The sequence below is a fragment of the Macaca fascicularis genome, chromosome 8 (assembly GCF_037993035.2).
Source record: "Macaca fascicularis isolate 582-1 chromosome 8, T2T-MFA8v1.1".
Lineage (NCBI taxonomy): Eukaryota > Metazoa > Chordata > Mammalia > Primates > Cercopithecidae > Macaca > Macaca fascicularis.
In genome coordinates this window covers 150,424,040-150,448,117 of record NC_088382.1, presented here as the reverse complement: position 1 = coordinate 150,448,117, position 24,078 = coordinate 150,424,040, and the positions used below count along the sequence as shown (strand labels likewise).

Here is a 24,078-nt window from a genome sequence, read left to right as displayed (position 1 = left end):
TCTTTCTAACCTATTTTCTTGGCCAGAGCGTTGTGGTTCTTGATAATAATTTAATTTTGTTGCCTGACTTAAAGAACATTGCTGTGATTTCCATAAATTAACCTTTTTTACCTAGGGCAAATTACGTAAATTTATCTGTTTTTTTTTCTCCCCCTAATGTGAAACTGAGATAAGCGAATGAGTCCCTTGATCAAAAAAGTCTATTTTTAAATATAGTCAACTTTTAGGATAAACCTAAGGGATTTATTTCTGTAACTTGTAAGGTATATCCTGAATCATTTACTAATCAGGCTAGCTATTTTCTCTACAAATACAGTATTACCCATTTGGAACTGATGTTTATAACCTTCAAGCAATATCTGAAAAAGGACAGTTTTTAAAATACATTATGATTTACAAAGAGGGAATATTTTAGAAGAGTTTTCAATAATAAGGGTAAAAGGAAAAACCAAAAGGATTTCTATTTAAATCAACTTGTATTTGTGTTTTCTGTACATATCTAGAAAATGATTTGTCCCATCCTTCCTGTGAATATACTGGTAAATTAAAGCATTATTATACTTGTTTCCTTCCTAAATAATATGTGGAACGTTAAATAATTTACAGTGGTTTTATGTTCTTGCAAGTTTGTCATTATATTAATTGATTTGGTGGTGTTATTTGTTAATACGCTTCTTTTTATATTTCAGAAAAGATGTTGGTTTAAAGCGATTTTTTCCTAAGAGTTTACTGGATTCTGTCAAGGTAATTAGAGTCTCCTTTATCATAATAAAATAACAAAATTGTGCCAAGACCTTCTCCACAGTGATAAATTGCTTTTGGGAAAGTAAAGTGTAGTTTCCTTCCTTCCATGTAAAATATATGATTTAAAAAACTGACATTTATTCTAGTCACATAGGTTTTTAGTATAGCTTTCTCCCATAAAATGTGGTTTTACTTCTTGATTGTATTTGATACTCTGCTAAGCATAAAACTAAAAAAGTTACGTGCACAGTTATTCCTGTCATCTAGGTCTCTATAGGTTCAAATATTTTGACATGCAGAAGAAAATGAGCAATATGTAAAATAATTGTGATGGTGGAATCATTAGTATTGTGTGTATGTGTGTGTGTGTATGTGCACGCACATGCGTGCGTGTTAGTGCATTTTGAAGGTGTGTCTTTTGTTTTAACTCTTTGGATGCTTCCCCATATTAGTAGCTTTGGCAGAGCCTCGGTTCTTGTCCTTCCCATATCCAGCGTGCAGAGCACCTTGGAGTGAGGTGGGAGGACTCTGAACTGTGATTTCCCCAGCTAATCCAGAGCACACATCAAGATTTTCAAGCGCAGCAGGGGACACAAACTTTAGGGTTAAGACAGAGTCTGGCTTAGATGAGCTCTGCCGTTTTCTAGCCTCAGGGTCTGGGGTCTGGTTTCTTTTTCTACAGTGAAGAAAATAGTATTTTGTAGGGTTGATGTGAATATTTAACAGATTAGTAAATATATTACTTAACCACAGTACCTGTCACATAGCAACAGTGGATGTTACTGCTCTTACTTTTTATTATTTCAGAGATCATATTCTGCATGCCATCAGCTGAAGCCCAAGCAGGAGAAGACATACGTTATGAGAAAATGTAGCTAACTTTGGATAAATTGCTTCATTTTTTGGTATTTCAGTATACACATCTGTAAAATGGGGATAAAATCCATTTCTAACACATGAGATTAATATGAAGATTAAATCTTAGACCAAAAGAGACAACTGTCAATGTCATGTTGATTATCATTGGGTCAGAGTGTTGGTATAATTTATCAGATGCAATCTGTGACAAAAGCTCTGTATTCAGATATCTGGGTCTTGCTCCCTGTCAAACCCATCCAGAATAGGACTGTAAGGATTAGTCACTGGTTCCCTGACTCCAGAAAGTAACAGTATCCCTTCCTCTCTCACATAGCTTCTTGATAATCTCATAGGAAAAAACATAAAAGTGTTGACTTTAAAATGCAAAGCATTCTACAAATGCAATAAGACATGCATTTAAGAATAGTACAGGAAAAATATACTCTTTATATCAGGCTCTTTTTCTAGTGACGCTACTCAACTTTTTCAGTGTTCCTTCAAGTTTCCTGATCTATTAGTGAAATACTACAGTAAGTTGTTAGGGAACAGAGCACACTCAATTTAGTGTGGTTGAGGCTAGGACTACAGATCTAGACACTGTCCCAGTCTACAGGTAGCCCACAGACCATTGGCATAAGTGGGTTGAGTCAGATTTGAAAGAGAACAAAGAGTTTTAAATGAAGTTTGGCACAGTGGAAGGGGAATGAGAGAGAATGACAGAATTATGTCCTTTGGGAGAGTTACTAGGTGTGGGTGACCCATACTCTTGGAGTTGGGAGAATGGGAGATTCAGTTTGACCTGGAATGTTTTTGGTGTGGGAGCCGAGAAGGCATGAGAAGACCCGTAAGTGGAAGGGATGCTGCTGTGCATAAACCTGCTGGGTGTTGCAGTGAGGAGGATAGTGGAGACATTCAAACAAGTGTAAGCTACAGTCTTAGTGAATTTACATTGTTATTGGATAGAAGAGTACCCTACCCAAAGTGCTATTGATGGTTATATCACATTAGTAGTATTGGTCAGTGGTTTTCAGTTACGAAGCACTGGGTGGCCTCAGAATTATTGCAAGGTCTCCTTAAATTTGTATGAGTATAAACAATTAGGAAAAGTTTCACTGTTGTCATTTAGGAGTCCAGTACATTCTCGATTTTTAAAGGATCCCCATGCTCAAAACAGGGAACCACAGGTACAGGTCACAGGTGACCAGTGCCATGGTGTGAGTGTAGCCAGAGTGAGACAGATGCCCAGAGAGGTTCGATAGAGGACTGGCCCTGTCTCCTCCATGACTACTCCTTCCGAACCTCTGCTTCAGTGGTCCCTCTCCTGCTCTTTTCATGGTAAATACTCTCTTCTATCTTGGGACCCTGTTTAGTTTAGTATCTTAACTTTTAATTCTACTTTTCTCTCTCCTTTTTTTTTTGGAGACAGAGTCTCCCTCCATCACCCAGGCTGGAGTGCAATCGTGCGATCTCAACTCGCTGCAACCTCCTCTTCCCGGGTTCAAGCAGTTCTCCTGCCTCAGTCTCCCAAGCAGCTGGGACTACAGGTGTCCGCCACCATGCCTGGCTAATTTTTGTGTTTTTAGTAGAGATGAGGTGGTTGGGCTGGTCTCGAACACCTGATCTCAAGTGATCAGCCCACCTCGGCCTCCCAAACTGCTGGGATTACAGGCGTGAGCCACCGTGCCTGGCCTCAATTTTTAATTATATCGTTTGTTACTTGATTGTATTTTATCTGCCTTCCTCCACTCTATTTTAAGATTCTTGAGGGCAAAAACAATATCTGTTGCCATCTCCACTCTACACCCTTTGTTTGACATAGTGCCTGGCATGTAGTAACATTTGGTAAATCCTACTTAATGAATGAATAACAGCAATATGATGAGTAAAATCAGGGGAGACCCTTTCTGGACACTGAGTACAATGTGAACAAAAGGCGTGAAGACAGGATTAAGTAAGACTCTGTAGAAGATAGTAGAATTGAAAAGCTAGAAAGTTTCTTTCCTTGGGTATGCCTTCTCTACTGCTCTCCATCCTAACCCTCCTAAAGAAAACGCCTCCTCTGCAGGGGATTTGTGCAGGTATCTTAGAATATGTTTCCAGGCTATCCTTTAGGCTTCCATTGCCCTGGCCTTTGCTGCTGACTCCCAGGTGCTTTTTTTTTCTGCCATCTTGAGCTGTGTCTAGCTATCAGGTGACTCCTGGTAGCCAGAGAGGGCTCACTTCCTAGAAACAGTGAGCCCTGATAGCCAGAGAGGGCTAACACCCTAGAAACAGTGAGCCCTCTCTGTTTCTAGGCTCTCTAGGAAACAGAGGTCAGACAGGACGGGGTTTTGGCTGAGTAGAGTCAATATGTGATGATTGTGGGCTGTCACTTGATGTGGGTTTAAATGCTCAGATAGGAGTTGAGGGGGATTGGGGACTCACTGCAGGGTGTGTGGAGTGTGCAGTATGATCTCTTTTTGGATTTTAGAATATAAAACCGACAGCAACATGGAGCACAGATTGAAAGCAAAAAGACCAGAACTGAAAAGAGTTGAGAGGTGATTAAGGAAGATGAGATGTGCAGTGATCAGGGCCTGGATGGAATGGCTTCTGTAAGAATGGGAGGGAAGGATGACTAGGGGGACTTGAGAAAACTTTTTTTTTTTTTTTAAAGAGACAGGGTCTCACTCCATTGCCCAGGCTGGAGTGCAATGGCACGATCTTGGCCCGCTGCAGCCTCAGCCACTCAGGTTCAAGCAATTCTCCTGCCTCAGCCACCTGAGTAGCTGGGATTACAGGCATGGATCACCATGCCCAGCTAATTTTTTTTTTTTTTCTGTAGAAACATGGTTTTACCATGTTGCCCTGGCTAGTCTCGAAGTCCTGAGCTTAAGCCACCCATTTCCACCTCCCAGAGTGCTGGGACTGCAAATGTGAGCCATCACACCCAGGCCAGAAAAATAACAGATGTGCTTTTTGAGCAATTCAATTGTTGCTGATTTTGATGTAAATAGAATTAATTTTTAGCTACTGTTAGCTATGGATTCATCAGATTCATGGAGTGGCTCATAAATAAGGTTCTTAGAACTGGTTTCTTACATGCCCTTTTTAATAAGGGAATCAGTGTAATTTTGTGTACCCAAAAATGTGTATTTGGCTTAGAAATTCATATCCTTAGCCCAAGATTTTTTTCACATTTGACATAAATTCTTTGAACATTGTACTGATTGCCATGAAACTTCTATGGAATATGGTACCAATATATGCCCATGGGGGTAACAACTATAATACAAATTAGATGGTGTCTAGATAGTTCCTTCTTCAAAGCTACTGCCAGTGAAACTTCAGCTAACTAGAAATTCACACCAGTTTCATGTTTCTTCTGAAATAGCTCTATAGAATGGCTAGGTCAGTTAACATTGGCTTTTCCATACACAGGCTACATTTGTTTCCCCAGTAATTATTTTGTTTTACCTGCTTTTTTCCCCTTTCTATTTATATTTGTAGAGGATTATTTATAATAACATTCACATTGAATTGTTGAAAGATTGCTTTATTATCTTTAGTGAAACTTGGATTAGCTGTGTTTTATGCCAAAAATGGAATCTGGGATATATGTGCCTCAATTACTAAGAATAATTTGCAAGTATTTTAATTTCTATCTCATTGATGTTAGTAGTTTTAAAGACACATTTGAAAAATCACTGTACCAGTAAAACTGTCAAACCCAAATTAAGGGACATTCTACAGAATTCTGATGATTACTCTTGAAAAATATCAATGTCATGAAAGATAAGACCCAGAAGCTGTAACAGCTGGAGGAGGCTGAGGAGACAAGATATGTAAATGCAGTGTGGAATGTGGAGCAGTGAAAGGACATCAGTGGACAAACTAGTGAAATTGGAATCACTTCTGTAGTTCAGCGAATGTTGTCCTACCAGTGGGTACCAAGGGTGCTTCCCATTCTGGCATTGCAGCTCTACTCTGAGCTTAAATTAGGCAGCAAGTCAAAATAGGCAAATTTTAATTTATTGCAATATAATTCACAGTAGAAACCTAATTTCAGAATTAGAAATGTTAAGAGATCAATAGTTATCAGTTTTTTTAGTATCTGATTCTCAAGTAATAATGTGGCTTCCTAGAATACTACCAGGAACACATGATTTTATTCTTGGAGAAAATAGTCATTATTTTCATTTCTAGGATGAGCAGGTGACTATTTTAAGCTTAACATTTTCGCCAAGCACAGAAATGCGTAGCTTGGTACGGTATTCAGCAGTGAATTCCTGGTATCTACGGTGTGCCAGGACCTGAGTTGGGGATGCTGGGAGGGAGTGAAACCTGGCTCCTGCTTACAGATCTTATCATCTGATGTGGGCCCTGTAGATAGGAGTAAGAAGAAGCTCTCTTCATGCACTTAGCATTTGGTGTTCGGGTTGATAAGTTATTCCTTAAAAACTCCCTTATTGCAGATTTTCCTTGGCATTGCCTTACACCCTTGGCATCTGGGAAGCCCTAGGAATCTATCAGCATCTGATAATCATTAGGTTGACTAATAGGAAATTATTTTTATAGCTCAACATGGATGAATAGCAGCAGTTTCTTATGTTTCATCCTAGTAATACCACTTCATTTTGAAAACGTATCACATTCTTAGTAAATTTATCATTATACATAAATTGGTTTAAAATAAACTAGTGTGCATAGATAGATGCCTTGTTTCCAAAATCCAGGTAACACAAGCAGGTGTTGAAACTTGAAATGAAATGCAGAACAGTCTTGTTTACTTATACAGGTTCTGCAAGTGTATTGATTAATATCCAGAGATTCTATGCAGTTAGATTTTGTGGAATTTTTTTCCTCACTGAGTAATTAGGAAGGAACTAATGCGTTCTAAGATATCCTTCTCATAAAAACTAATTTTGGAGTTTCTTTCAGACAGCAAAGATTTTCTAGTTTCTGTCCAGCACTGAACGCTATAGGTTTAGAACTCATAGTCCTCCTTGGCAGTCACATTTAAGTACAGACCATAAGAACTTGGGTATATTCCTGCCAAAAGTGCCAACAATTTTTGTTGGCGGAGAACGAGAGAGTTGTTTCTGTGTCCATAGGAAACTAACTATGAATGATATCGTTTTCCTTTCTCCAGTTGCTTGAGCTTTATTGGTTTGTTGTGTTGTATGTTGCTCTCACTTCTTGGTTCCCAGCTTGTTAATGTGTAGGATTAGCAAGGTAACACTGCCTACAGAAAAAGCAGCACGTTTTCCCACATTCAGCTGAATGAGACAAATACAGTAAAATTAGAGTCCAGACTGTCTGTCTCTTAACATTGCATAGTTATTACTTTCAAACACATTTGCCCCAGTTACTTGCAAATTTTCCAGCAGGTTAAATTATCGGAGAGAGCAGTTGAGTTCTTTACCACCACACACATTGCATGTCTAAGAGTTTGGGATGAGAAAATGAGGACCAAGCCAAATTGACTCACTTTATTTAGCATAGGGTTGATGGCTTCAATCCCTGTCGTAGAAGAACAACACACAACTTCTTTTAAGTTTCTTAGTCATCAGGAGATGCTGTTGCCAAGAGAAACAAGGAAGGCTTGAATTTAAAGGAGACAGAGGGTAGAGAGTTGTTGGGTTACATTTGAAGAATGTTATGGGTGTAAAGTCGAACAGGACTTAGCTACTGGTCTAATGTGAGAGGAGGAAGAAGAAAGTACAGGGCCTGGCCTCAGATTTCTGCCCCGTACACATAAGTGCTCTCTACTGCTACTAGTCAAGAGACAGAATATTGAAGCAGAATCTGAATTGGGTGAGACTGCCAATGATGCATTCAGCTGTGTGAGTGGTGAAATAGAAGTGCCTTGAGACTATGGAGGTCAAAGGGAAGGGGTATAGGAAAGAGTAAGTTCAGAGTGATAGAGTTGGAACTAAGTCAGATGTAGTATATGTTAGGGTCCAATTAGGTAGGGCCAATAAGCCACCACAGCTGGAATCTCAGTGCTCTTAGTGGTAGGTTTTAGATGCCTGTGGAACTGTCAGGTAGGCAAGTATGTATACATATATATATGAGCATTTGAAGCTCAAGAGCAGATTCCATTTCCTCGGCTTCATAGAATATTTTAGGTTAATTTTAAAAAGCATTGAACAAATGAGCAGATGTCAGTATATAATATTATTGCCAATAGTTTGTATATAAACCAGCAGCTGGTTGAGAATTAGTTCCAAAGCAGAGAATTGACTTTTTTTCTGGATCTATTTTATATAGTTTTTGATCAATGCATCTCAGTATTTACCTGAGTTGAAATATTCCTCTTAGAGTCATGAATGAATATTTGGTTAATGTTAATAGAAATGTTTTGTCATTGTGTTCTGGTCCCTGTGCTCAGTTGACAACTGTTCCTTGCAACCGCTACCATATTCCAATTTATTGTATCATACACTTAAAGAGATTTATGATATTCCAGGGCTTTTACTGGACTTATTTTCTATTAATACTTGTAGATAGGAGACATTTCTTACACTCAGAGCATTTGTACATTGAGGCAGCATGTTCTGTGATAGAAGTTTGAAACTAAAGAAGTCTGAACTATCTTCCCACTTACTTACTAGAAAGTGAGAAAGTGAAATCTAATTTATCACAGGATAGAACCAGATTTTATTCATTCATATTATCTGAGAGTTTGCCAGAATCCAAGTTGTTTTGGCAGAGACATATAATTATTCGTTGTAAAGCACAACATCGAGTTTTAGCTGCGGGCTACACTCTTTTCTTTGGGGTAACAAGGCAGCGCATGCTCCCTTCTCACCAATGTGGATCTTACATAAGTGCCATGTCTAAAAATACATTCAAAACAGTATGAGACCCATAGGGATGTGGTGGTTGTTTGTTCCTGGTTTCTTCTATCAAGCAGAGCATCTTAGAAAAGGAGGTGTTTGAATTGGTCACATAGCAAGTAAAAAGAAATCAAGCAGTTCTGGATTAGAATCACGATTCTTCTACCCCGTCATTGGTTGGTACCTAATGTTTCAGAGTCTCTGTTTGCTCAGTAATATATGAAAAATAGTATCTTCCTTGCAAGGGTCATTGTGAAGACTTTATTTTCACAGAAGGGCCTACAGATGTCTTTTCTGGCATCATTTTTTTGGGGGGTGTGTGTGTGTTTTAATCAGTGCCTAATAGCACTATATGCACAGAATTATACTGTTCCTCCTGTAGCCATGAATGAAGACCAGAATGCTCTTTTTCCAGCTGCACTCTGAATTTATTGAATACCTGTTCTGATTATGCAGTGTATGCCAAGTGCCAAGCACAGACTAGAATTTCCTTAGTGGATTTGTTCTGGGTCCAAAGTGTAGCGGGCCTGCTTCTTAGAGACTGCTTTATATTCAGCAAACTCCCAGGCTACTATATTGTTAGTTTATAAGGAGAAAAACATCTCATAGGTAGCTACAAGCAGTACTCAAATCTCCATGTCCAATCTGCATGCTCTGCTGTAGAGTCTGTCCTACATAAGTGATCATAAGCAGAGAACGTTTGGAAAGCCTGGAGTCAAACCAAAAATATGCTTCTCAGACTTTTGTTTATAGAGCACCTGAGGCTGACCAACTTACTCTCTGTGTGATACATTTTATAGTCAAGCCTTGCTAACCTTGAACCCATTTTATTGCTCTTCAGTTTAAGTTCTGTGAAGCTGTCGTTAATCCTTTTCAAAACAGCTATAATTCTCTTATTCCACTCTGTCATACTCACCTGTCAAAACCTCAGCCCTGGTTAAAACCAACTGTTGGTCAGCTTACTTGGCTTTGGCCTTCTCTTTTGTCTTCATTTTATTTGCAGGTGACATCCAGTCCTGTGTATTTAAATACTTCAGTTGGTCGCTCTGAAATTTCTACCAACAGTGCTGCCCTCTCCTGAGCTCCAAACTTATATCCAAATGTCTCCTTGATGGTTCATGTTGGAAGACTTTACGATCAAACACGTGTACAGGATTAACATGACTTTATTTTTTTTTACCACGCCTGCCTCTTATGTTTGCCTATTTGTTCCATCTAAAACTCTAGTTTTCCTGTATTCTTCACTTTCTGGTTGTCTTTCATATAATATCCAAATGTCCCAGAAGTGCCCTTTTCTCTCGTTCACCACTACGTTGGGGTCCATGCCACTAGTGGTTCTTCTTGGTCTGTTACAGTGACCTGAGTGGTCTTTCTGCTTTCACTCCTGCACACTCCCCCAACCCTCTGTGTGCAAGAGCAGAGCGAACTTTTTAAAATAAAAGTCACATGCCTTAGGTAATCCTCCCATGTCCCACTCTCTTGGCTCATTGAATTCCTGTCTTCAGGAATCTTGTCCACTACCTTACCTCAGCCTCTCACTCTGGTCTTACTCATTTCCAGTAATCGAACCCCCTCCCTAATTGTGTGTATCCTTCTCTGACCACAGCTCCTGTCTTTCCAGCTCGCTTTCTGTAGTATCCCAGATCCAGTAATCCTTGGATCCCACTAGGACCTTCAAGCCACTACAGACAGGCTGTCACCTCCATGACCCACCAAAGTACGCCATGCCCTCCTAGTTCACCGTGTACCTGACTTAGCAGCCACACTTCAACCTGGACCCCTGACTGCTCCCCATCTCCCTGACCCACTGAGATTAGCAGGTTACCTAATCCATCTTCCCTGTCTGCTAGGCCAGCCAGGACCTCCCCTCGAACTCCACTGGGCCCTTACTGGCGTGCTCGACAGCTCCACTTAGATTTCTTGTATTCTTCTGGCATTCTTTCTGACCTTCACCCACCAACCTGTTCCTCTCACAATTTTTGTCATTTCAGTTTAATGGCAGCTATTAACTATCAGCATATCCTGTTGGTTCTGTGTTTAAAATAAATCCATTGGAGTCTAGTTACTCTTAAAAAAAAAAAAAAAAAAGAAAGCTAGGATCTGACTACTTCTCACCCTCTTTCTGGTTCTGTACTTGTGCCAACTGTCTCCTCCTGCCTGTATTATTTGGGCTGCTCCGACTTGGTTTCTCCTGCTCCTTTCATACTGTTCATAACACAGTGGCCAGAGTATCCCTGTTAAAACCTCATTCAGGCCGGGCGCGGTGGCTCATGCCTGTAATCACAGCACTTTGGGAGGCCAAGGCAGGTGGATCACTTGGGGTCAGGAGTTCAAGACCAGCCTTACCAACCGGATGAAACCCTGTCTCTACTAAAAATAAAAAATTAGCCGGGTGTGGTGGTGCATACCTGTAATCCCAGCTACTCAGGGAGGCTGGGGTAGGAGAATTGCTTGAGCCTGGGAGGCAGAGGTTGCAGTGAGCCGAGATCACGCCACTGCACTCCAGTCTGGGGGACAGAGTGAGACCCTATATCCAAAAAAAAAAAACCTAAGTCAGATAATGTCACTCCTCTGCTCAAAGTCTCCTGAGGACTTGGCAACTCCTCGGGGTCAAAGTCAAGTTGTTACCATGACCTGCATTCTCTTGCCCCTCTTCCTTACACCTCATCATGTTCCCTTTATCCATGGCCTCCTCAGGCTGCTTCACACACCAAGGACTAGGGGCTTGGTGCTTGGAAAGCATTTTCCTCCACTATGCAGATTTCCATGTGTATAAGTAGAAAACTCAAATAAGCAAAAAAGGACCAGAAGACCACCTATCATCTTACTTCACGATAAAAGCGAAAGCATCGTTGCTCTAAGTCATTCGTGGATACATTGCTGTGTGCTCACCAGGACCCACACGTGTGCTCTTGCCTTTTAAAGGCATCTGTACTCTACGCTGACTTTTTTGTCATCTTTTTTCATGTAACAATGTGATATGAGTTTTAATGCCAGTAAATTAGTTCTCCAAAACAGTTCTTGAGGCTGCATAGAATATTGGTTGAGAAGATAGATACACCATAATTTACGTAACCAGGCTCTATATTACTGTAAACAGTTCTGCAGTGAATCTCTTTGTTCCTGAATCTTTGCATGTATCTCAAAGATAATGTTCTGGAATTTTATTTTCTGGATCAAGCATTGTGGTTTTTTAAAAGTTTTTGATTTGTGCTGTCCTTCAGAAAGATATAGTTTTTTCCCTCCTAACAGTGGAATGTGCGAGTACCTTTATACCTTTTGCCTGGTCTTTTCTGAGTCATGTGCACATATAGGACAAACTTCTGTTTAAGAAATAAAACTCTGTACATGAACTTTACAGGTAAAAATGGTTAAAATGGTAAATTTTGTGTTATATGCATTTTGCCACAATTAAAAGAAATAAAGCTCTGATAAATACATTTATGGTTATTTGACAAGTATACTTTTTGGCAGTAATATGATTGTAGGTGTTAGTATGTAGTTGGTAGGAGAGAAATCTTACTATTATTGTTTTGGTCTTTACTCATTGCTGAGTTTTTCAAGATTTTTGGTAATTTTGTCATGCAGGCCAAAACACTAAGAAAACTGATCCAACAAACATTTAGACAATTCGCCAACCTTAATAGAGAAGAAAGTATTCTGAAATTCTTTGAGATCCTGTCTCCAGTCTACAGATTTGATAAGGAATGCTTCAAGTGTGCTCTTGGTGTAAGTATGGAAATGTGGGAAATAGTGGGCTAGTTTGATTTTACTTTTTCTTATCTCTTACTGTATATCTAAATTTCTGATGAAAAAAATGCTAACTTGTCCCATTTTTTCAATGAAATGATATTTTGTCATTTTACCATGTGAAAAATAGAAAAAGAAAATAATGTGAGAATAAAATCACCTTTTTAAAAACAGCATGCCTATTTTCATAATTAGATTTTTTAAATTTTATCCCTGTGATTTGTTAATTGTTATCTAAGGGCTAGTTTACCTATTTAGATAATCATCCCAGAGAAACTCTTGGCATCAGGCATGTTGAAATAAGCACAGTACATCTTTGTATAGGCTTAACAGATCCTGGGTCAATTATAGATATTTAAATATTTTATCTTATTTGGTTAGATAGATTAATAGCAAACCAAACCAGCCCCTGCTTTGGTCCTTTAACATATCCACGGCTCTTTATCTAAAGTATTTCTTTTTTCCTTCTGCCACCTCTGTTCTCACTTGCTTCACCTTCAAAAGTCAAGCTGGATTATTTCAGTGGAATTGGCAATCGGCCCAGAAGAAGGGATCAGTTACCTAACGGACAAGGGCTGCAATGTAAGTCTGCTCTGACCTTTCGGGAACTTGGCTTTAGACAAAGAAGAATCAAATTAAGGAAATGGGGCATTCTTTTGGAAAAGATCATTTTACAATTAAATTTTCCTATTGCACTGCATTTATTATTCAACAGAGTGGAGCACAAGTAAGATAAAGTCTAGACGCTGTTGAAATACCTCGGAATTACTTAGTTTTGGAAGGAAAGGAATCATACAAATCTTACATGTGTTAGTGAGACCTGAATGGGGTTGTTACTGTTTATCTGGAGAAGTTTTAAATGCTAATTTTTAAAATTAAGTTCTGTATATGATTTGGGTATATTTGTACTGACATCTTATCCTCTGAAACAGCCTTTTCAGGTTATTTCCAGGAAAAAAATATTATACATTCACAATTCTCTTGAAAGCCTTATTAGCCTTATTTACCTTGAGGAAAAAATGTCCATCAGATGGAAACTCAACACTTCTACCCCAGACCTCACTTCTTTTGTTACTTTCCTAGCAGAAGGGCTGACCATTTCCTGTGTGATCCTTCTCATTCTTCCAACAAGTATTACTGAGAACCTGCTTGGTGCCTGGCAGTCTAGAGGTTTGAGATACAATAAGGAACAAAACAGAGAGAAGTCCTTTGTCTTATATAGCTTATAGTCGAGTACACAAAATAAATATGGAATACATCTGTGTCATACAACAATAAGTACTGAGATGAAAAGTAGAACAGTGTAAGGGTGGGCGTACTGAGAAGGGCATACTCCCATTTAGATGAGTGTTCAAGGAACATGATTCTAGGGGGTTCTCAGGCCTTGCACTAGTAACAGTTCTTTTCCACTTACATAGTTTAGTGATTTGAACTTTTTACTTAATTTATTCATACCTTGACCTGTACATATAATTTTCTATACATATATAATTGTGCCAAACCATGTCTCACCTGCTTTTTTCCAAGTGTACTCTGGTTTCCATTCTCACTCTGCTCACCTCCTGCCTCTACCATTTCTCTATTCTTTTCTCTTCAGCCTTCTCTGTAACCCCCCACCCCCTGCCCATGCTTAACATGTAAGTGACTTAGTAATCTTCTATGTTTTCCCCCATATTCCTGTTTTGTTATTCAGAAAGGGGGTCATCATCAGGCACACTGTCCTACTTGGTTATTTCACTCTGTGAACCTGGTAGAAATTTTTCAAACCCCCCCCCTTTCTTTGCCCCTTCCTCTCTGGGGGCCAGTTGGGATTCTGTGAAGGGCAATTACTTTGCTTTTAGATTTCTGCTCCAAGACAATGACATAATAAATACTCGTTTATATGTATCTATGTGCTGCTGCTTTTTCTCCTTACGGAAGAGATGTCCGAGGATGGAAGTGCAGGGTTCATTCAAATAGTTGTAATTTTAAAAGAAGCTGTTGGATTGCTTTTTCAGAAAAGCTAGAAAACTTCATATTGTCACTGGCAGTATATGGGAGTACTATTTTCACACTCATTGGATAGCAGTTCTAATAGCTCTTTTAATTTTTCCATTTTAATAGGTGTAAAGTTTTTCTTGTAACTTTTTTGCTCACTTAGATGTAAAGCAAGGACCTACTAACTTTAAACATGTTTTCGTGTCTTGGCCATTTCTCTTCTCACCTCTGTGAATTAACTGCTCATATCATATACTTCGCCTTTTTTACCAACACAATTGTCCTTTTAAATTAGTAAATCTCTTCACACATCAGGGAAGTCAGTGTGTTTTCCTGTTATCTTTTTTTATGATTTTTTTCCCCCAAATCTTGTGTTGGCTGTTGACTTTAAACAGACCAGCCTGCTTTGTCCCACACCCTAAGGATGACCACTGTCCTGACTTCTACCATCACTGATTAAATCTCATTAAATGCTGCTGTGTCAGCTGGATATTCACAGAGGAAAACAGAATACATTTTTGTGAAATTTTGTGAAAGTGAGGTTTGTTTGATACTATGTTTCAGGACTTCTTTTATACCCTTCAATAAGATCTCAATCTTTTTCATATAGGTTTTCCATATTAAACAAATTCATAAGTATTTCACAGTTTAGGGCCTTATTTTGAATGACTTTTTGGGTTTTTTTTGCCACTTACAATTTAAAATTTATATTGTGAGCATAGAAGGATATTCTTGGTTATTGTATATCATATAGTCTGCAACCTTATTATTAATTAAATAGGTTTTTTATTAGAGTTTTGGATTTTATAAGTATATAATAATGTAATCAACAAAAGAATAATTTTACCTTTCACCTTACACAATTTTTTCCTTAGTCACAAGGAGCTCAAAGATCATGTTTAATAACAGGGCAGTAGACAATATTCCTATTTTGTTTTAGATTTTAATTTATCAATTAAAAGTGTGTCATTGGCCGGGCGCGGTGGCTCAAGCCTGTAATCCCAGCACTTTGGGAGGCCGAGGCGGGTGGATCACGAGGTCAGGAGATCGAGACTATCCTGGCTAACATGGTGAAACCCCGTCTCTACTAAAAATACAAAAAAAAAAAAAAAAAACTAGCCGGGCGTGGTGGCGGGCGCCTGTAGTCTCAGCTACTTGGGAGGCTGAGGCGGGAGAATGGCGTGAACCTGGGAGGCGGAGCTTGCAGTGAGCCGAGATCACGCCACTGCACTCCAGCCTGGGAGACACAGCGAGACTCCGTCTCAAAAAAAAAAAAAAAAAAAAAAAAAAGTGTGTCATTATTTGGGATTGTTTTTGTTGTTGAGTTTTAATAACATGTCTTTAATATTTTGATCTTTTGCTTAGAGTTTTCTTCATGAGTAGCTCCTGAATTTAATCGAAGACCCTTTTAGCATCTATTGATATGATCCTTTTTTGTCTTTTAATTTATTATTATAGTAGATTATATTAATAGTTATGGTAATATTGAGCCAATTAATAATATACAATATTCTTGTAAAATATTGAGTTATATTTGTAGAATTTTTACAACTATTTGTGAGATTAATCTAGACTTTTTTATGTTAGCTTTGTAAGACATGGTGTTACAGTTATATTAATTTCATTAGGTGAATTGGAATCTTTTGGTGATTTTTTTTTAAACTTTTTAAGCTCAGGGGTTCATGTGCAGGTTTGTTATATAGGTAACCTCGTGTCACACAGTTTATCGTGCAGATTATTTTGTCCAAACCCAGGTATTAATCCTAGTACCGATGAGTTATTTTTCCCAATCCCCTCCCTCCTCTTAGCCTCCACCCTCTGGTAGGCCCCAGTGTCTGTTGTGCCCTCTGTGTGTCCTTGTGTTCTCATCTTTTAGCTTCCCTTATAAGTGGGAGCTAAAAGATGCAGTATTTAGTTTTCTATTCCTGTGTTATTTTGCTAAAGATAATGGCCTCCAGGTCCATCCATGTTCCTGCAAAGGACATGATCTCATTCTTTTTTTTTTTGGCTGCATAATATTCCATGGTGTGCATGTACCACATTTTCTTTATCCAGTCTACCATTGATGGGCATTTGGGTTGATTCCGTGTCTTGGCTTTTGTAAATAATGCTGCATTGAATATACATATATATGTGTCTTTATAAAAGAACAATGTATATTCCTTTGGGTATATACCCAGTAATGAGATTGCTGGGTTGAATGATACTTCTGTTTTTAGGTGTTGAGGAATTGCCACACTGTCTTATTATTTTATGTATTATTGTCAGGTACGTTCCTTCAATGCCTAGTTCATTGAGGTATTTTAACATGAAGGGATGTTTAATTTTGTTGAAAACCTTTTCTGCATCAGTCAAGATGATCCTGTGGTTTTTGTTTTTAGTTCTGTTTATGTGATGAATCACATTTATTGATTTGTGTATGTTGACCCAACCTTGCATCCCAGAAATAAAGCCTACTTGATCATGGTGGATTAGCTTTTTGATGTGCCACTGCTAGGTTTGGTTTGCTAGTATTTTGTTGAGGATTTTTGCATCTATGTTCATCAGTGATGTTGGCCTGACGTTTTCTATTTTTGTTGTGTCTCTGCCAGGTTTTGGTATCAGAATAATTCTGGCCTCATAGAATGAGTTATAGAGGAGTCCCTCCTTTTCGGTTTATTGGAATAGTTTTGGTAAGAATGGTACCAGCTCATCTTTAGAATTCAGCTGTGAATCCATGTGGTGCTGGGCTTTACTGGGTTGGTAGGCTATTTATTATTGATTCGATTTCACAGCTCATTATTGATCTGTTCAGGGATTCAGTTTCTTCCTGGCTCAGTCTTGGGAGGGTTTATATGTCCAGGAATTTATCCATAGCTTCTAGATTTTCTAGTTTATGTGCCTAGAGGTCTTCCTGATATTCTCTGATAGTTATTTGTATTTCTGTGGGATTGATGGTAATATCCCCTTTATCATTTCTAGTTGTGTTTACTTACGTCTTCTCTATTAATCTAGGTAGCAGTCTATTTTGTTAATTTTTTTTTAAAAAAAAACAACTCTTGGACTCGTTTTGGTTTAGCAACAGGCAGGAATGGTTTTTCCCATCTCACTCTCCTTCAGTTCATCCTGATTTTGATTAGTTCTTGTCTTCTTCTAGTTTCGGGTTTGATTTGCTCTTGGTTCTCTAGTTCTTTTTTTGTGATGTTGTTAAACTGAGATCTAACTTTTTGATGTGAGCATTTAGTGCTATAGATTTACCTGTTAACACTGCCTTACCTGTGTCCCAGAGATTCTGGTACATTGTCTCTTGGTTCTCATTCATTTCAAGTCACTTCTTGATTTCTGCCTTAATTTTATTATTTACCCAAAAGTCATTTGGGAGCAGGTTGTTCAATCTCCATGTAATTGTGTGGTTTTGAGCAAATTTCTTAGTCTTGATTTCTAATTTGGCTGTGCTGTGCTCTGAGAGAATGTTTATTATGATTTCAGTTCTTTTGCATTTGCTGAGTACTCCAAGTTTACCTCTTCACACTGCCTTACCTGTGTCCCAGAGATTCTGGTACATTGTGTCTTGGTTCTCATTCATTTCAAAGAACTTCTTGATTTCTGCCTTAATGTCATTATTTACTCAAAGTCATTCGGGAGCAGGTTATTCAATTTCCACGTAATGGTGTGGTTTTGAGCAAATTTCTTAGTCTTGATTTCTAATTTGTGCTGTGCTCTGAGAGAATGGTTGTTATGATTTCAGTTCTTTTGCATTTGCTGAGCAGTGTTTCGTGTTCAATTATATAATTGATGTTAGAGTATGTGCCATATGGTGATGAGATGAATACGTATTTTATTGCTTTGGGGTGGAGAGTTCTGTAGATGTCTATCAGGTCCATTTGATCCAATGTTGAATTCAAATCATGAATATGTTTGTTAATTTCCTGTCTCAGTGATCTACGTAATATTGTCAGTGGGGTGTTGAAGTCTCCCACTATTATTGCCTAGGAGTCTCAGTCTCTTTGAAAGTCTCTAAGAATTTGGTTTATTATTATGAGTGCTGCTGTTTGGTTTTTTATATATTTAGGATAGTTAGGTCTTCTTGTTGAATTGAACCCTTTACCATTATGTACTGCCCTTCTTTGTCTTTTTTATCTGTGTTGGTTTAAAGTCTGCTTTGTCTGAAATTAAGATTGTAACCCCTGTTTTTTTCTACTTTCCATTTGAATGATAGATTTTTCTCCATTCCTTTATTTTGAGCCTGTGTGTGTCATTGCATGTGAGATAGGTATTTTGAAGACAGCATACCAATGAATCTTGGTTCTTTATCCAGTTCTGTGTCTTTTAATGGGGGCATTTAGTCCATTAACATTCAAGGTTAGTATTGATATGTGTGGATTTGATCCTGCCATCATGGTATTAGCTGGTTATTGGGCAGACTTGTTTGTGTGGTTGCTTTATAGTGTCACTGGTCTGTGTACTTCAGTGTGTTTTTGTAATGGTTGGTAACGGTCTTTCCTTTCCATATTTAGTGCTCTTTTCAGGAGCTCTTGTAAGGCAGGTCTCATGGTAACAAATTTCTTCAGCATTTGCTTGTCTGAAAAGGATCTTATATCTCCTTTCTTTATGAAGCCTAGTTTGGCTGGAATTATAACATTTTGGGTTGGAATTTCTTCCAGAATGTTGAATGTTGGCCCCCAGTCTCTTCTGGCTTGTAGAGTTTCTACTGAGAGGTCTGCTGTTTATCTGATGGGCCTTCCTTTGCAGCTGACCTGGCCCTTCTAGTTTCCTTTAACATTTTTTCTTTCATTTTCACCTTGAAGAATTTCATGATGATGTGTCTTGGGAATGATCTTCTCTTGGAATATCTTACTCTGCCTTTCCTGAATTTGAATGTTGACCTCTCTCGCTAGGTTGGAAGTTTTCATGGATCATGTCCTGATATATGTTTTCTTAGTTGCTTACACTCTGCCTAGCTCTTTCAAGGACACCAGTGAGACATAGATTTGGTCTCTTTACATAATCCCATATTTCACAGAGGCTTTCTTCATTCCTTTTCATTCTTTTTGCTCTATTTTCTGACTGTCCTATTTTAGAAAGACAGTTTTCAAGCTCTGAAATTCTGTCCTAAGCTTGGTCTGTTATGCTATTAATACTTTATGGTTGCATTATGAAATCTTTGTGGTGTGCTTTTCAGGTCCATCAGGTTGATTATGTTCTTTTCTATTCTGGTTATTTTTTCTCTCAGCTCCCGTATTGTTTTACTGTGATTCTTAGCTTCCTTGTATTGGGTTTCAATGTACTCCTACATGTCAATGATCTTCATTCCTATCTATATTCTGAAGTGTATTTCTGTCATTTCAGCCATCTCAGCCCAGTTCACAACCCTTGCTCGAGAGGTGGTATGGTCATTTAGAGAAAAGAAGGCACTCTGGCTTTTTGAGTTGTTAGAGTTCTTGCAGTGGTTCTTTCCATCCTGTGGCCTGATGTTTCTTCAACCTTTGAAGTTGCTGACCTTTGGATTTTGTTTGTTTCTTTGTTTGTTTATCCTATTTGATGACCTTGAGGGTTTGATTGTGGTAAGGTAGACTCAGCTGACTGGCTTCATTTTTGGAATATTTTGGAGGGCCAATGCGCAGCTCCCAACTCCTGGACTGTGTGCTCTAATTCTAGGAGACTGGTATTGGGCTCCAACTTTGTTCTCTGGCTCCCGGAGGTTAGGAATCCACTGTGCTTGCAGGGTGGTGGGGGTGCTCCCAGACCACTGGTCACTACACTCCAATGGGTGGTGTCAGCCAAAGCATTTCACAGTGTGGTGGCATAGGATCCGTCCTTGTTCCCATGTGCCAGCAGTAGTGGCAGCACAGTGGGGTCCACGCTCATCAGCCAGGCAGGTTGCTAGTGGGTACTGGGGTTCCTGTCTCCATTCGGGCATTCACTACAGTGGCAGTAGCAGCATGGTTTGGGTAGGGGGGTGCCTGTTGGCAACTGTGCAGCATTGGTGCTGGTGGTGGTGATAGCACAGGGTTGGGTTGCTGGCAGGTCCAGGTCTGTGTGTGCACTCTGTGTGCTGTAAGCATGGGCGTTTGCTCAGGGTAGAGGAGAATCTGCTGTTCTCTGTGCCTGCTTTCACTCTTGGGGTAATGTTGACATAAACGTGGGGTGCTGGCAGTGGGGACAGGGCTCTTTTGCTCTGTGCCTGCCAAGGCTCCAACTGAGGTGGCAATCAGGCATAGGTAAGTTTGGGGGTTGCGTGCACACATATACTGGTGAGGCATGGCAGGCAATACCTGCCTACACACACAGGTGCCAGCAAAACTCTGTTAGGGATTGCTGTGGGCTAGAGGAATTTGCAGTGTAGGGAGGGAGCGGGTGGGCTGGTGTGTGGCAATGGGGGCTGCCCCGCTGGAGCCCTCTGCTGGTCAGCCACTGCAGGAGCTATGATGTGGGCCCCCAGGGCACCCAAGACTACCCTGCAAGCTGGCATGTTCAGGCTGGGGCCCTAGGAGAAGCCAGAAGCCCAAGGGTGCTCAGGTCGGACTAACCCTCTTCTGATAGGTAAGCTCACCTTGCAGAGTTCAGGTCCAACAGTTCCCCTAGGACTAAAGTCTCTTATGAGAGCAAGTCAGGGCTTCCCTGGCCGTGTTCCACTACAGACGCTCCTGCACCAAACCCTCTGGTCTCCACCTCAGCTGGCTGCTATCCCTACCACTTCTCTAAGCAGCTCTCCCAGCGACCTCAAGTGTCCGTAGTAGTTGAGGGGCCCCATGCTGGGATTTAAGAGGCCCGTAGTGACAGCAGGTTGCTCCTTGCCAGTTCCACTCACCCATTCCCCCAGGGTAATTGTGGGCCAGAAATGAGTCTTGGTGCACCGTAGCCTCTTGCAGGGTTCCCAGCTTCCTCCCCTTCAGCCAAGCATCTGTGTCTTTCCTTCATCCACTCTCGGTGCCTTCCCTCTCTCTGGTGGTTTTTAATGGCCTGAAATATTTTAATTCAAATTGGAATTGCATGTTTTTTAAAGATTAGGTAGAATTGATCTATGTAACAACATGATGCCTTTTTAAATGGTAGGTGTTTATCTTTTTAATCACTTCAATAGTAATAGATCTTTTTTGAGACAGGGTCTCACCTTGTCACCCAGGCTGGAATGCAGTGACACGATCATGGGTTACTGCAACCTCTGCCTCCTGGGCTCAAGCAGTTCTCCTGCCTCAGTCTCCCAAGTAGCTGGGACTACAGGTACACACCATCACACCCGGCTAATTTTTGTATTTTTTTGTAGAGAGGGAGTTTTGCCGTGTTGCCCAAGCTGGTGGGCTCAAGTAATCTGCCCACCCCATTCTCCCAAAGTGCTGAGATGACGCGTGAACCACTGTGCCTGGCCTAATAGTAATAGATCTATCCAGATTTTCCACTTGTGTCAGCTTTGGTAATTTAGCATATTATCCATTTCTCTACATTTTCATCTCGCTGCCATAGAGTTGCCTCTCATAGTTCTCTTAAAATCTTTCCAGTAACTTTGTCTCTATATTCCTGTTTCATGCCTAAGCTCTTTTGATTTGGCTCTTTTTCAGACTTGTAAAGGTCTATCTATTCTCTAATTGATTTTTGAAGGACAAGTTTAGTGATTTATTGCAGCAGTACTATTCATTTTCATTGATTTCAGTATTTTTCTTCATTAATTATGTTTTTATAGTATCTTCATTATTTTTGTCCTTTTATTGTGCTCTTCCCTTTAAGTGCATCTTTAAAATGTATTCTTGTTTACATTGGAGGCCATTTTCTTCTTGCACAACTTTGAATGTGTCTTACCTTTCTAGGTATGTGGTATTCTTCTTTTCACTGTATTTGAAATTTTATCTTTGGCCAGGCACAGTGGCTCACACCTGTAATCCCAGCACTTTGGGAAGCCGAGGCAGTCATATCACTTGAGGTCAGAAGTCTGAGACCAGCCTGGCCAACATGGTGAAACCCCGTCTCTACTAAAAATACAAAAATTAGCCAGGCGTGGTGGCGCCTATAGTCCCAGCTACTTCAGGACACTGAGGCAGGAGAATCGCTTGAACGTGGGAGGCGAAGGCTGCAGTGAGCAGAGACTGCACTCACTGCTTCTCTCCAGGCTGGATGACAGAGCGAGACTCCATCTCAAAAAAAAAACAACAACAAAAATTTTATTTTTATTTCTCTTTTTCATTATAGCATTATTTAGAAGAATATTAATTTTCAAGTAGCCCTGGGGTTTTATCTCATTTTTATTTCTATGAGCATATTATGAGCCAAAAATTTCATATTGGCTTATAAGCAGGTAATATGATTTTTAAATGTTAACTGTTTCACATTTGTTAAGATCTTCTTTATGGCCAAGCGTATGATTTTTGTAAATGTTCCTTGAAAATATATATGTTTTCCATTTGAGTTTATCAGGACCTCTGTGCCTATGAAATAAGAAGTATTTGTTACATAAAGTAGAAGAAAGCAAGATTGGAGCAATCAGGATAGATCCCCCAGAAGATTCCATACACTGCACTTCTCACATTTCCCTGCCACACTCCTCCTCCTCCTCGTTTTTTTCTGCCTCCCATGGGTGAACTTCATGTTCCTGAATGAGACCAACCCTTTGCTAGGTAATGGCTTCTATCCCATCTTACCTGTTCATGGTAATTCTTCAATTCTGCCCACTCTTTCCTGTAGCAGCAGACATTTCTGTCAGCATAGAAAAATGTATAGTTTCTCTTGTCCTAAAATGCCCTCTTTTAGCCCTGTGTCCCTCTCTCTCCCTGGTCTCCTGTCATTTATTGCAAAACTTCTTGACAGATTATCTAACTGCATTGCCTACAATTCTTCCCACTATCTCTTCAACCTGCTTCAACCAGACCTTTCCTGCCTACTGCCATTATTCCACCATCGTCCATCCACCAATGCCTTGCCAAGGATAACAGTGATCCTCCTGTAGATAAACCCACTGGGTACTTCTGAGTCCTTATCTACTTTACTTGACTTCTCAGTGCTGTCTAACAGCAGCATGATGCAAGCCTCATAGGTAATTTAAATTTTTCTAGTAACCACATTTAAAAAGGTAAAAAGACAGGTGAAATTAATTTTAGTATATTTTATTTGATCCAGTATATCCAATATATCATCATTTCAACATATAATCAGTATAAGAATTCCCGAGACTTTATCTTATTTTTATCATTCCAAGTTTTTGAAATCTGGCATGCATTGTACCCTGCCAGCGTATCTCAGCCTGGAGGAGCCACATACCACTGGGTACTCCATAGCTGTGTGTGGCTTCCTGCCACCAATTGAACAGCACATCCTCAAGTGCCCTTTCCCTCTCTTTTTGCCCTTGTAATGACCATTTACATGCCTATCTTGAGTGTTACCTTAGTCATTTTGCATATATATTGTGTACAGCTGCCTTGTGCTAAGTGGTAGGCTAGATTCTGGTGGTGCAGTGTTGTACCTTTATGTAATATACCTGGTCTTAAGCTTGTGTTGCCCAAGTCTTATTCTCTTTTTTGCAGTGAAACTTTTTCTGAGGCTCTATTTCCTCCCTTCTCTCCTTCCCAGTAAATTAGATATTTTTTGGCCGGGCGCGGTGGCTCAAGCCTGTAATCCCAGCACTTTGGGAGGCCGAGGCGGGTGGATCACGAGGTCAGGAGATCGAGACTATCCTGGCTAACATGGTGAAACCCCGTCTCTACTAAAAATACAAAAAACTAGCCGGGCATGGTGGCGGGCGCCTGTAGTCTCAGCTACTTGGGAGGCTGAGGCGGGAGAATGGCGTGAACCCGGGAGGCGGAGCTTGCAGTGAGCCGAGATCACGCCACTGCACTCCAGCCTGGGAGACACAGCGAGACTCCGTCTCAAAAAAAAAAAAAAAAAAATTAGATATTTTTATACAGCACCGTGTATTGCTTTGTTATAGTCCTTATCACAGTTGTAATGGTTTACTTGTGCA

General features: G+C 39.8%; 1 protein-coding gene across 50 annotated transcripts in view; it reads left to right on the top strand.

Annotated features, from left to right (window-relative positions):
• Positions 1-24,078, top strand: part of PTK2 (protein tyrosine kinase 2) — a 356,961-nt gene that overhangs the window by 170,458 nt on the left and 162,425 nt on the right. For all 50 annotated transcript variants that reach the window (XM_073999554.1, XM_073999553.1, XM_073999548.1 and 47 more), the window contains 3 exons: positions 690-744; positions 12,012-12,152; positions 12,678-12,755. In XM_073999554.1, coding sequence (XP_073855655.1) covers positions 690-744; positions 12,012-12,152; positions 12,678-12,755 — 274 coding nt within the window. The remainder of the gene's footprint in view (positions 1-689; positions 745-12,011; positions 12,153-12,677; positions 12,756-24,078) is intronic.